Source organism: Penicillium malachiteum, assembly GCF_028827825.1.
Source record: "Penicillium malachiteum strain IBT 17515 chromosome Unknown utg000005l:1.0-9002435.0:326005.0-9005861.0, whole genome shotgun sequence".
NCBI lineage: Eukaryota > Fungi > Ascomycota > Eurotiomycetes > Eurotiales > Aspergillaceae > Penicillium > Penicillium malachiteum.
The window spans coordinates 87,445-100,606 of record NW_026643099.1 but is presented as its reverse complement, the minus strand read 5'-3'; the positions used below and the strand labels follow the sequence as shown (position 1 = coordinate 100,606).

Below are 13,162 nucleotides of genomic sequence, written 5' to 3'. Positions count from 1 at the left end.
ATATTAATAGTGATTATTACGTAGTAAGGCGAATATCAATTAAATTAGATTGTGATGGTTTTTCTTCAATTGATACTAGTACTAGTGCCATTGGCAGTGAAGATCCATTGAACTTTTGTTGCTTATTCCGCAAATATATACACAATTCGAATCTATATGCATCCGAGTCTTCATTCCAAGGTTCATGCACTAAGCGAACGCCCTTTTCCTCAAATTATCCAGGTTGTATAGAGAAGTATTGATCTCCTTCTTCTGCTTCTCGTTCAGGTCAGCAGGAAGATCACTGGTGCCCACCACGTTGATGTTTGCGGCCACGGGGTCCTCGGTCGCAGATAATTTGATACCATCTGCACCCAGTGTAATTTGGAAAGATTCCAGAGGTGCTCCAGAGCTAGACTTCCAGGAATCAATCGAACCAGCCTCACGCACGGTGTCCACTGAGACAAAGACAGAGCCACTGGAACTTGCACCCACTAAGTCAAGCACGTTTCCAGAGAGTTGGATTGTATCTTGAACTTGCAGACCTTGCTCCTCGAGCTTGTAACAAAGAAGCTGGGCCGACCTATTTCTTAGTTAGATGGGTGCATCGTAGAATAATGGAGCAATAGAACGTACCCTTCAAAGCTGACCAAGATCACATTCGCCTGGTCGGAAGAAATATCCCAAATACCGTTAATCATAAACTCTGATTGCAAAGTTTCTTGAGTAGAGATACGCTGCAGGATTTGCCCTTGTCGCCAGTTCCACACAAAAAGGTTACCAGCACCATCGCCAGACACGAGAAGATGAGGCGCCCAAGAAGGAATGCAAAGCTTGGTGACCATAGTGGGGTGACCCAGACAGAAGTTCTCAATCACATGTGCCTGGGGAAGACCACGAGAAACACGGATATGCTCATCACGGTCTCCTGTCAGGATGTAGTTCCGGCCAGACAGGGAGACAGCGAGCAAGTCAGTCAATACAGAGACATGACCAATGATAGTGTGATGCTCAAAATTGAGCTTGTCATCATCTTGTGGGATGGCCTTGGCTGTCCGCTCAGCATGCAGCTTCTGCATCTCAAGGGTTCGCAGATTGCCCTTGGTGTGAACAGTAAGTGGCGTGGCGGATGGGCCAATTGGCTTTGCTTCGACAACTTTCTTCACGTATTCCCCAGGAATCAATGGTATCGAGTAAACGTCGCCAAATTTATCAGCAATGATAATGTTTTGGCCGTCAGGAGTCAAGGCCAAGGCACTCGCTCGCTTGGGCATCACTCTATTTTTGAGGTGAGAATTTGATATGTAGTATGGGAATGATGGGTATATTACCTAGAGCTCAATTCCTTGAATTTACCATCGATGTTCAGTTCAAAGACACGGATGGCCTTGTCCTCACCAGTCAATGCGATCACATATTTTCCGTCAGAGGACGTCACAACGAGGGGGATAACAGTCCAGATTGGTGCTTTCTTGTTGGAAGTTTGCTTCTGTTCCTGGACTTCTGAATCTGAGGACAGTTTTCTTCTTTTCTCTGGAGGAGCATGAGCATCTGCAGTTTGCACTGTGCTAGATGTAGACTCCGTGACAGAGCCTACATCTTGTGGCCAGGCGTCAAGACGCTGGCCATTAGTAGCATTATAGGCATAGAGATAACGACCCGCCGTGGCAATGAGTAAATCTGGCAAGCCCTGTGAGCCACGCTTAGCAACTTGTAAGCACTGGAATGGGTGCTGGAGGCTGGCCATGGTGGAATTGATTGTAGCTAATAATTCTTGATGATCTCCAGATGGCAAAATTTTGACTGGGCGGGCCGGGGAAGTAGGTTGCGGCTGCGAACAAGTACTGGTACCACGAAATCAATGTATGTAGTTAATGAACAGTTTAATTGCTGTGTAGTTGATGGGATAATAGTAATTAGATACAGGAAATTCATACATTATTTCTTCTTTCTAATTTCCACAATCAATTTTCTATACCTTAATTGTTGTTCTGTTTGGCATTTCGTTGTTCCCAAAGCGGTAACCCTGAGTCACATGACCCACTAGCGAACGCACCGAAATTAATTTTCAAGCTTCACTTCTCTCCTGCTTCTTCCTTCTCTCTACACAACCTTTTACCCTTAAACAACCTATCTTCAACGAAGAAAATAAGAAGACATGGGGGGGCGTATGTTACAGACCATGTTCCATTGCAAAAGGTCATCCTTATTAACACCACGACAGACCAAGGCTTTCAAGGCGGCTTACTTTCGAGAAGCTCAAGGAGCTTCTCGAGACTTACTCTCAGATCTTCATCGTTGGCGTAAGTTGGAATTCTTCTAATTCTATCCTGTGTCTCTATCTTTAACACTCTTTTTATTATAGGTCGACAATGTCAGCTCTCAGCAGATGCACGAGACTCGTCAGAGCCTGCGTGGAAAGGCCGTTGTTCTGATGGGAAAGAACACCATGGTTCGCCGTGCTCTTAAGGGTTTCCTTGCTGACCACCCTGAGTACGAGCGCCTGCTGCCTTTCGTCAAGGGTGAGTTCTCGCATGCTAACTTTACATTCACGATTTCGATCAATTCACTAACGGCCGCCTTTCCATAGGTAACGTTGGTTTCATTTTCACCAACGAGGACATGCCTGCCATCAAGGAGATCATCCTGTCTAACCGCGTTGCTGCTCCTGCTCGTGCTGGTGCCATTGCCCCTAACGACGTCTGGGTTCCTGGCGGTAACACTGGGTAAGTGTTCCTAACATATTTATATCTGTATAGTCACGTGACAACTAACATAATTGGATGCAACTTATAGAATGGGTATGTGATGCCACCACCTCTTCCCCCCCCTCCTCCCCATACTAACCGGAGAATCTTTCCCCCTTAGAACCAGGAAAGACCTCGTTCTTTCAAGCACTTGGAATCCCAACGTTAGTTTTCCTATTCTATGATTCGCAACCTTGCCAGTGATTGACTAATTTGGAAAACAGTAAGATTGCTCGTGGTACCATCGAAATTGTGTCTGACCTCAAGCTCATTGAGGGTGGTAGCAAGGTCGGAGCTTCCGAGGCTTCCCTGCTGAACTTGCTGAACATCTCTCCCTTCGTATGTTGGAAATTTCCCGTTTGCATTCGTCAATTTGTTTCTAACAAATAAACTGAGACCTACGGTCTCTCTATTGAACAGATTTACGCCAACGGCCAGACCTTCTCCGCTGAGCTGCTTGATATCAGTGACGAGGACCTGCTGAAGGCTTTCTCCCAGGCTATCCAGACCATCACTGCTGTCTCCCTGGCTGTCAGCTACCCCACCCTGCCTGCTACCATCCACTCTGTCATCAATGCCTACAAGAAGGTTCTTGCTGTTGCTATTGAGACCGACTACAGCTGGGAGGGCATTGAGGAGCTCAAGGACCGTATTGCTAACCCTGATGCTTATGCTTCCGCTGCTCCCGTTGCTACTGCCACCACTTCCGGTGACGCCCCAGCCAAGGAGGATGCTCCCGCTGAGGAGGCTGAGGAGTCTGACGACGACATGGGCTTCGGTCTGTTCGACTAAACGCCTTCTAGTCAAAGGATTACGAACGTCATGTGCTAGTTTTTTCTACTTGACCCAGTTTCGAAAGATATTGGGAATGAAAACGAGTGTGATGACAACGGAATTGCCCTGTGTTTCTCTTTTCAGCCTGTGATGGACATGAATCTACGTTCCATGACCTGTTTTGATCATACTGAGTGAGTTTTATTCCCACGCATATTTTCCACAGTTTATTTTCCTTGCACTTTTCTCGAGCTTTCCTATCTGGCGGATGATGAAACATTTTTAACCCCGAGCATACGGCCCCGTGGCCGCGCTGACGATTAAAAACGCAACAACAACACTCTAATTTTTTGCTGACGCTACACACCATGCTTTTGCCTTTCATTCCATCATTGACCTGTTTGGAAGCCTTCGCTAACTTCATGAAGTTGACAGGTTTTTTCTGAGAATTTGCAGCTGACTGAGTCTCCCGGTGTATTTGTTAGCAGTTGAAATACCTGACGATGCAATGGGAGATGATAGAATGTGAAGCTTGAAGGTGTGCAGAAGTGATGGGATAGTAGAATTATGATACACCGCAAAATGGAAGAATTTCACCTGGTAAACTGATCGTGAATTGAATTTTTGGTAGTAAATATTATTTTCAAGAGAGCAGCAGTAACTTTAGAACCCGACCAACTGCAGCCTTCCAATTCTTACTCTTTGTTCATCCAATTGTCTTTCATGACCACCTCAGCACAGCACTCTTCTTCAGTAACTTGCGTCTGGTAGTCTCCTGACGGGGCCATAACGTTCTGCTCGACGAACAGGTCGAGCACGGGTGTTAGGCTATATAGTAGGGTGTTAGGCTATATAGTAGCAGGACTCAACTCAGCATCAGAAGGTCGCTCGGTATTTTTCTTACTAGGAGTATACTCAGGCATAGCGGCGACATGCTCGATGACTTTATGGTCTTCAAGGTCTTTGCGGTAGCTAAGGTGGACATCTGGAATAGGCAAGCCGTGCTCACGCAGGTAGAAATAAGAATCTTTGCCATACGCAAGTTTTTCGGCCGAAATAACGGTTGCGAATGCTTCAACAAATTGTCTCGTAGCTCGGTGTCTCCACCTCCGAATGAACCCATGCGCCGCGAAGGTGCTTTCACCAAACAGCAATTCCAGCTCACTTATCACAGACCACTCCGTTCACTTGATCCTGCCTAGCAGAGCATCGGAAATTGGACCAAGACCGATAAGCTGCGCTTGCCCTGGGAACGAGTATGGATTAACTGCGTAAACATCACATGTGCTCCCTGACGGAATCCTTGGTGCAGAGACGAAGGTCTCGATGGGCGTCGGAGATAGAACTCCATACACCAGCTTCTGCAGTTTCCAGGCGCTCATGGTCATCCTGGACTGCACCGAACCAAGGCATCACTGTCCGTCTAAGGGTTGTAGCAGGTCCAACAGATCCGTGAGGGACGCAGGGTAAGGTTAACCGCACATCTCCAGTCATACAGATAGACCTTTCAAAATCCGTCTTAAACTCCTGGCGACACCTCTCATCCCAAATCCACGGGTATACAGCTACCGTGTTTCCTAAAACTTGCGATTCGGGGGATGTAGAGATAATCTCCCACCATCTTGCTAGGTGCTTATGAATTCCAGGTAAAACAACAGAGCAGGTCTCTCCATCTTCATCTGTAAATGAGAGTGATCCTTGTACTGCGTTCGCACCTCTGCCGGTAGCTACACAATCGCCTAAACAAGCCTGAGGTCAACATGGATAACTTTAGTTTCCTTACCAGGATAGGCACTCACCTAGGGCAAGATCAATATGGATAAATTTAGTATCTTCTCCAGGGTAGGCACTCTTAGTATAGTAAGGGAAGGCAATCAACCTCCAAGCATGGTCTGGTCGAATCGCAACGTACGCAGCATAGTAGCAGATGTCCTGGCGTACCAATTGTTGTGTTAGGGACTGGAACATACTTCTATTCCAACCCAGCCGGGGACGTGAGACTGCAGGGGTATAATGATAATCATACAAGTTGAACCCAATGTGAATAAGCTGTAGTAGGCTACACCCTGAGAGCTCTATGTTCAACAGCTGAGACAGCTCACGGACGCCTTCCACATGAGAAATATCATCCTCTAGCCATCCAAAAAGCTTTGGTAGAACAATATTGCCAGTCACATCGAAATCTTGTGGAGGATTTTGAAACTCAGGGTTTGCAGTACCATAAATCCTGGTCAAGATGTTCTCCAAGGAGAATCCATTCCGCTCAGACTCTTGTATGCGGGGGATCGGTGGATGATCATCAGGCATGAAACGGTAAGAACTGCGACCTGCAAAATTTGGTACGTTTGTAGGTGTAAACCAGTCCGATTTATCCTTGATAAAAGCATCCCAATTTCCCATTTGTTCTGAAGCGTAGGTTTGAATTGTCGGACGTAGAGACCAAGGTATCTGGCAAGGTCTTTGTATGTGCAAAGCATATTTTTTCGGCTGAGAAAAATGATATCTTCCGTAAGATTCTTCGCAGAATTAGCAGTCGAGCACGCGCATCAACATCCTTCGGCTCAGGATCAAAGACCCAAATCATGGCTCGCGAAATCTGGCAGCGGCAGGACTGTTTACGGGGGTCGCTTCTCTTCCTCTTATCCGGTACACCACTATAGCGGACACCTCGTCTCTTCTTCTTCCTCCTGAGGAGCCGTCAGAAGGACCCGAAGGGCCACCTCCATCTGTATCGGCAGCTGAGTGTAGGGCGTCCTCAGATTCATCATCAGAGCTCTGGCTGGTCTTAGAATGATCATCGTCAATATTGTCCATGTCTACCTTTATTTCTTCATCCGCATCTTCATCCATATCAACATCGCCAGGTGACCTCCCAACTACAAATCCATCAATATCCAGCTTTAGGCCATGCTTCTTAAGCTCCTCTCAGGAGGGGCTGCTAGGGCGTAGCTGATTTGCTGCCCTGGCGAGATCTTCCTGGAGCATGAATTTCTGTCTTCGATGTCCACGGCCTGGGCGACCTAGCCTGTCGCAAACTTCTCGATTCAAACCTGAGATTAGGTCGGTGTAGGCGATGTCTTTGCCCAGAATCTTGCTGACTTGCTCCGCCAGTGATCTGGTAGTAATTCTGGTAAACAGGACATTTGCACACTCTGTTCCCCATCTGACCATGGCTCGCTGACGAATCGACTCAGCATAGGCTAGGTTCTCGCGATTTTTGTCATGAAGTTTCGCAGCTCTTTCACATTCCACATCAAATCCTTCCTTGCTTGTTGAATTTTTCCAATCTTCACTCTCTAAGGCGTATGAGTACCATTGAGAGATTGATTCGGTGCTTTCAACTCGCAGTTTCACTAGCCACTGCATGATTTCGACTTGGGCTTCATATCTCTGGTCTTCTGAGCGGCTCTCGACCATCTCGCAAATCTTTTTGAAAGAGATTTCACCTTCTATCGAGAAGGTATGAGTAGGCGATGAGGGAGACGTAGGGAGCAACACCATTGTAGCGGATGATCAGAACGTGGTATGCAGAATTAAGATGATAAGAATGGTCATAAGAAAAAATTTGTAGGCAATAATTATAGACACGATGAACAGAAATATGAAGAACAGCTGTGGAAAGAGAGCAATTTAAAACTCAAATAGCAAAATTCTAAAGTTCGCAAAGAAGACAGTGAAAATAGGTTGATTTGAGTATTTTGAAAAGGTAGAAAAACAAAATAAATTCAAAGAAATGTAGTACATAATTGTCAATCAAAGAACCATAAATCAAACACGGAATCGGAGAACTTAGGGCTTTCTTTGATGCAGATATATGCTCGTAGACCCACTCAGGCTAAGAACCTTGCTTGTATCGACTGCTGACCAGCATAGACGCAGCACTTTTTCAGACGAGAAAAATATTGAGGTAAAATTGTCAGATAGAAGCAACAATTTCAACGTCATGGTATCAGACATCTCCGATGAATCATAGAAGATGGAAGAAATGAAGAAGGATTAATGTACGTAGTATAAAAGACAACGGGGAGAGAAAGAAATCAAAGACGTAGACAGAACCAAAGGAAAACACCTAAGACTCACAATAGCACAACTGGATTGCACTTCTCAAAGCACTTTTCGAATTAATATCAGTGTGGTCTAGATTTGCAGACTAAGAATCAAAATGATTTTTCATGATTTGGTGCTATGCTATAATTTGCCTTTGCACCTCTTCGAAGAAACACTCAGGGATTGCCGCATGGAAATTGCGCTCTTCTTGGCATGGAAAAATGGCTAGTCCAGGGCCCGGAGGTGATCTCGGGGATATCAACATTTGAAGGTTGATAGCCTGGTTGAATGAACACAGCTGTCCCACCGCTCCATGTGGCTTTGACCTACATAGGACCGACACAATCCGTTCCGTAATTGTATAAGGTTGTTGGGTCACGGTTTCCTACTTTATGACAGTCAGTTGTGGTCTTCACAACTAAAGGGTATTCGGTTTTAGCATTTACCTTCAATACATCGAGCATTCTGTAGACGGATCATGTGAGTTTTCAACTCGATGTCGGCGATCTCGCAAACTGCCTTCAATGCAGTTTCATTCATGACGGGACGGCTCAATTCCACCAACTTGGGCTTTAGGCCGGGATCCTCTGTCTCACTTGTCGCTTCCATCAACAAATCTAAATCTTCCCCTTGTATATGGAGGTGGCCCTTCTATAAGGACCTTGGGAGTTTCAGATACTTTGGCCTGGGCTTGCCGTGTTGCTTGTGGGCTTGCAAATGTTCAAATCTTATCAACCCACATCTCTGTACTCGGGCCCAGCACCTTTTGTCTGGACATAAGTGTCTGAAGAAGTAGTTCTCTGCGTGATCACGGGCGTGGGCCGCGGACTGCAATCTCCGTGCACAATTGAAGATTCCCGCAACTGGACAAGCGAATTTCTCTCTTTGATGTCGCTGGCGATGCCTCATGGCTCTGTCTCTTCAGTCGATCTTCTTCTTACATCCTGCCCAACATTGCATCTCTGTGACTTGACTCGTCTCGCTCACAGGATCTTCATGACCATTATCAACCTCTTCTTCGCCCCAGTAATAGTCTTCACACTCTTCTTCATCCAATTCTTCTTCGTCCAAGTCTTCATCATCAACCTCAATCTGATTAATAGGAACTGAAGGACATCTGCCACTAACATCATATAAGGCTACTTTCTTCCAACCGTTGGTCTCTAAGAGGCAACCATAGGGGCAATAAATCTTCGGAATATCATGACATGACAATAAATGGTCAGCGGCGGCCTCTTGCGTCTGAAACGTCCTATTGCAAGGATTCGTGCTATGAGAACATTCGAACTGAAAGGGGTTCCGATGCTGCGCAATCTGGCAGAGTTCCGTGTTGCATCCGGGATAAGGGCAAATGAATTCCTCGTCCCTATGCTTCTTTTTCCTGTGTTTGAAAAGCCCGGTCTGGGTTTTCTAAAGCACTTTGCATCCCGGTGCACTGCACGGAAGCCCCTGACCTTCATGGTCCCATTTAACATGGGCCGCAAGGTCATTTTTCTTGGAATAATGTGCCTGACAATCAGGGTAAGGACATTGTAATCTCTTAGGGCCATGGCCGAGAACATGGTATTCTCAGGCTCTGATGCCGTGGAAAGTCTCTCCCCACATGTCACAATCCTTGTCTTGGTCATCCTCGGGCTTGCTATGTCTTTTGTTGTGATCCGGAAGGCCTTCTTTTGATGCAAGGATTGTTCCACAACGCTCATACTGGCATGAACGGGGTTCTTCCACCTGGGGGATGCATTCTTTTTACATGCCCATCGAGGTCATCCTCCAAATATGTCGAATAGAAGCATTTGTCTTCCTTGCAAAAATGAAGCTGTCATTGCCCTTTTTGATAACGCAGCTTCTCAAAACACCGGATCTTGTGTTCTCTCAGGTAATTTTTCCTCACTCTATGGTGACAGTGAGGGCATTCCATCTTTTGACGTCTTCTTTTTTTTCTCCGCTCTTTTCAGAGCTTCGAACAATGCAACATTGGATGGATCCGGGGTATTTGATATGCATGCACCTTGCTTGTGACGGGCAAGGCTCTTCTCTGTTGCAAGATACTTCCCACAACTGCCGCACCTGGGGAATGCTTCTTTTTCATATGCTCTTGAATTTTGTCTTTGATTGATGCGTAAAAGAAGCAATCTTCTTTCCCACAAGAATGAATCTCTCCATTCTCCTCCATAAGACGCCACTTCGGAAGACAAGCCTTGATGTGTTGGCTCAGGTTGTCACTACGCTTTGGAGCCCCACAATGAGAACAGACGCGTTTGTCAGCCCGTCGTCATTCTAATTCCCTTTTTCTTTGAGCTGCCATGAGGATATTATTGGATACCCTATACGTATTCCCAGTCGCATTTTGGTTCTTCCGAGGCTGTTTGTCGGGTTTTTAAAGCAAGAAAGGGAAAATCATCAGTCAATGAAATTAATTAAGCGCATGTCACGAATATCTTACTTACCTTGCGAGGGGCCATTTTGCGACTTGGATATTCTGGATGATGGAATGAGCGTTGTCGTGAAGGAGACTCAGTGACGCTATGCTGCTAATAATCCCAGAGGTGGTGTCTGTTAATCGGCGAGGACACAGAGGATTTAGGAGATTTATATAGATGAGAAAGGTATAGAAGCCTGATTTGAGAGGAGCGAGGTGATGGAATAAGGGGTAAGAGAAATAAGAGACTGCCGAGAGAGGAACAAGTAGATGCACATGTGAATGAGAGGTAAAAGGCTGAGATAATATGAAAGTGGCCAGAGTACGGGAAGAATAAAAGATATTCAACAAGGGGAAATGTATATAGGCGACTAGTTGGTTGAAGTGAGAGATAAAAAGTTAAAGAGATAGAAGGCTTCTACTATTAGTATTCTTGTAGAGACTATCTAGTTCATCACGGCGGCAGTGAAAGTACCTGGCCACTTAGAATCAAGAACACATCCACAAATGTTTCAGATGCTCACGTATCATTCTTACCACCTCTTCTGGTGTGAGATTAGACGCGTTGCGCTTCAAATTGCATGGCGGATATTTTGCGAAAGGGTCTAGTAACCAGAAAAAAAGGTCTGTGGATAGAATATGCCCAGGTAATGTGTCGTGTGTTAGTAGAAGGAGTGTGGTATAGACCACTTTACTACTCTGGTACTGGAGGGTTTTTTGATCACCTGGTTCTAATAGATTTATGAGAACTTAAGAGTGTGCTGTGTGGAGTGTAGGTTGCACAAAGCTTGTTTCTAGCCAGCTAATTCATCTATGTACAAAAGTTGAACGCCTTTCACCTATACCCAAAAGAAATAAACTGGTACCTGATGGAAGAGAGCGTGCTTAGTGCGAATGATGGTGATCCGCAAAGACACCTTGTTCCGCACACGCCTTTCGACACTCCTCCAGGATTCTAGCTTGTTGGGCAACATGCTTCAGTCGACCAATCACCTCTTTATTACCGTCATAGAAGGTAAAAACAGCGTATGGGATATTAACATCTTCACAAAACTCCTTGACGAATTCCTGCGTCTTGCGGAGGTTGTGACGGGGGATGCGAGGGTATAAATGATGAATTGCCTGGAATTGCAGACCTCCGTGGAAGAAGTCCAGCCATGGAGGACAGTCCACGTCCATTGTAGTCCGTAGCATCTTTTGAGGGAATGACTCGAGAGGACCAAGATCAGCGGTTGACATTGCGTAGTGAGAAAGGGTGATCTGCACATGTAAGGGTGCAGTAACCATGTGGGAAATCAAGACGAAGATAATACGACTCCACCAGGTAGGGATACTCGAGTAGACAACACCGTAACCGAACCAAGTCCAGAAAAATACCTGGCCGGAGAGCTCAAACCAACGGTGCCACCAACCAGCACCGTGACGAGGCCCGCGACCGACAATGATATGTTCCCAACTTAAGAAGTAGAGGTTGAAACGTCCGAAGAGAAGAATTGGGTAGTAAAGATAGTGTTGATATTTAACAACCAGTCGAGAAACTGCGTCGTATTCCATGATCCGGTCATAGTATGTGCTGCGTAGGCTGTCGAAGAAACGATGCGACACAGCGAAAAAGGGCATAAGTTCAATATCGGGATCGTGTTCTGGGGCGTTTGTCATGATATGGTGGACATTATGGCTTCGCTTCCACCAGCCAAGACTGAGTCCACCCAAGTGATTGGCAATGATCATGCCAATAGTGGTATCGATTTGAAAGTCATGAGTGATACCCATATGCCCGGCATCATGGGCAGAGAACACTAGTTGATGCCAGAAACATCCCAAGAATAAGCCTGACAAGGCAAACCAGGATCGTTGTAAACAGATAACAAAGAGACTAAATAGGAGAGAATAGCGAAGGATTTCGATGGCGTAAGCCGAGTAGTTGCAGTTGTACAGTCCAGCTGCACGAATGCGCTCATTGAGTTGGCGATATTTTTGGGTGATTTTGTGTTGTTCTTCCGGGGTAATAGGTGGGTACTTGGATGTATCTAGAAGAATTTCCTCGCGAGTGCGAGCGTCCATCACATATGCTCCTTTGATTTCCTCTGTCGGGGGAGGAATGCTGCTGATTGCGGAGGAGATGGTAGATATCGATAATCGGCGTCGTAGATCGGGCTCTACTGCTTCAAAGAGTGGAGATGGAGGAGCAGATAATTCCTCAGCTGAGAGTTCTGGAGTCGAAAGCAGTTCATTTTCCATCTCATACTCGGTGTATGGACGGAAATGGCCACCCTGGATGGGAGGAAGGAAGTTGGTCCATGCTCCTTCAATAGAACCAATCTGAAACTTTTGCATTCGCTGGAGCGCTTCTCGGGAGTGTAATCTTTTTGAGTATCAGATGTTATTCAATCGTTGAAAATCAAGTTGATGGGATAAGGTGGATGCTTACGCATTTACTTCATCTGTGGCATCTCTGCCTATCATGTGCTGAATAGCTAGTGAACCACCGGGGTGAAACTTGATCCAAGTATCTAGTTTAAGCACTTTGCCTTCAAAGATGACAATATGTTTGTTCTCTGCAATCATGCCCTCAATTTCACGCCTTGAAAGAATGTTATCTCTGGCCGTAGCCCGAGCGGCGAGTTTGCCCATCTGTGGTGGTTGGTAAATCCGCGGAGGTAGTACTCCAAGTTTTGAACGAGTGATATTTGTTGTAAAAAGAATGGATGTTCTGTTTAGAACTTGAAATTGAAGTTAATCTTAGAGATTAAGTAGTTTAGTTACTAATTTTGAGATAAGAAACGGTTCTCACAGCCCCCTATATATGGGATTTATTCTTCTACCTAGAATTGCTACTACCACACTAGTATTCGTACCCTAACGCAAGACAGGGGCGGAGTGAGTGGGTCACGACAAAGGTGTGGACATGAGGAGAAGTCCATATGATGTTTAAGTGGAGGAGACAATAATGTGGAGGTGTACTAAGGTGGCGTAAACTTCGTATATCACGGACATTACCTACCATAGAGGACACGGTGACCGTGACACACAAGATAGATATTTCTGGCTCACTAAGTGGGGTCTAACCCGTACCCGTGGGTGCGTCGTCAATTTCCTTGAATTATTATTCGTTGAGTTAGATCAAGCTTAAACTTTGCCCCTGTTGGAAAATTCAAATGTTCAAATGTTGAAAAATAACCGATGGTCAAAAAAC

At 45.7% G+C, this 13,162-nt stretch overlaps 8 protein-coding genes across 8 annotated transcripts; 1 reads left to right on the top strand and 7 right to left on the bottom strand.

The window, feature by feature from the left end:
• Nucleotides 1–189: 189 nt before the first annotated feature.
• On the bottom strand, nucleotides 190–1,726 carry trm82 (putative tRNA methyltransferase; the record flags this gene model as incomplete). The annotated part of the gene is made up of 3 exons (XM_057093484.1): nucleotides 190–562; nucleotides 616–1,257; nucleotides 1,311–1,726. 3 exons carry the CDS (start codon nucleotides 1,724–1,726, stop codon nucleotides 190–192), a joined length of 1,431 nt encoding a protein of 476 aa, XP_056939455.1.
• Nucleotides 1,727–2,137: 411 nt separating this feature from the next.
• N7483_010056 (60S ribosomal protein uL10) lies at nucleotides 2,138–3,518 on the top strand (the record flags this gene model as incomplete). Its single annotated transcript, XM_057093483.1, has 8 exons — nucleotides 2,138–2,151; nucleotides 2,204–2,282; nucleotides 2,345–2,501; nucleotides 2,570–2,705; nucleotides 2,776–2,780; nucleotides 2,848–2,890; nucleotides 2,951–3,065; nucleotides 3,147–3,518. 8 exons carry the CDS (start codon nucleotides 2,138–2,140, stop codon nucleotides 3,516–3,518), a joined length of 921 nt encoding a protein of 306 aa, XP_056939454.1.
• Nucleotides 3,519–4,778: 1,260 nt separating this feature from the next.
• Nucleotides 4,779–5,900, bottom strand: N7483_010055 (uncharacterized protein; the record flags this gene model as incomplete). Its single annotated transcript, XM_057093482.1, has 2 exons — nucleotides 4,779–5,227; nucleotides 5,300–5,900. The coding sequence occupies 2 exons, from the start codon at nucleotides 5,898–5,900 to the stop codon at nucleotides 4,779–4,781; spliced, it is 1,050 nt and encodes a 349-aa protein (XP_056939453.1).
• Nucleotides 5,901–6,080: 180 nt separating this feature from the next.
• Nucleotides 6,081–6,350, bottom strand: N7483_010054 (uncharacterized protein; the record flags this gene model as incomplete). Its single annotated transcript, XM_057093481.1, has 1 exon — nucleotides 6,081–6,350. One exon carries the CDS (start codon nucleotides 6,348–6,350, stop codon nucleotides 6,081–6,083), a length of 270 nt encoding a protein of 89 aa, XP_056939452.1.
• Nucleotides 6,351–6,425: 75 nt separating this feature from the next.
• Nucleotides 6,426–7,001, bottom strand: N7483_010053 (uncharacterized protein; the record flags this gene model as incomplete). The annotated part of the gene is made up of 1 exon (XM_057093480.1): nucleotides 6,426–7,001. The coding sequence occupies one exon, from the start codon at nucleotides 6,999–7,001 to the stop codon at nucleotides 6,426–6,428; it is 576 nt and encodes a 191-aa protein (XP_056939451.1).
• Nucleotides 7,002–7,873: 872 nt separating this feature from the next.
• N7483_010052 (uncharacterized protein) lies at nucleotides 7,874–8,156 on the bottom strand (the record flags this gene model as incomplete). Its single annotated transcript, XM_057093479.1, has 2 exons — nucleotides 7,874–7,965; nucleotides 7,994–8,156. The coding sequence occupies 2 exons, from the start codon at nucleotides 8,154–8,156 to the stop codon at nucleotides 7,874–7,876; spliced, it is 255 nt and encodes an 84-aa protein (XP_056939450.1).
• Nucleotides 8,157–8,468: 312 nt separating this feature from the next.
• N7483_010051 (uncharacterized protein) lies at nucleotides 8,469–8,677 on the bottom strand (the record flags this gene model as incomplete). Its single annotated transcript, XM_057093478.1, has 2 exons — nucleotides 8,469–8,639; nucleotides 8,663–8,677. The coding sequence occupies 2 exons, from the start codon at nucleotides 8,675–8,677 to the stop codon at nucleotides 8,469–8,471; spliced, it is 186 nt and encodes a 61-aa protein (XP_056939449.1).
• Nucleotides 8,678–10,851: 2,174 nt separating this feature from the next.
• N7483_010050 (fatty acid desaturase) lies at nucleotides 10,852–12,600 on the bottom strand (the record flags this gene model as incomplete). Its single annotated transcript, XM_057093477.1, has 2 exons — nucleotides 10,852–12,331; nucleotides 12,398–12,600. 2 exons carry the CDS (start codon nucleotides 12,598–12,600, stop codon nucleotides 10,852–10,854), a joined length of 1,683 nt encoding a protein of 560 aa, XP_056939448.1.
• Nucleotides 12,601–13,162: the final 562 nt, after the last annotated feature.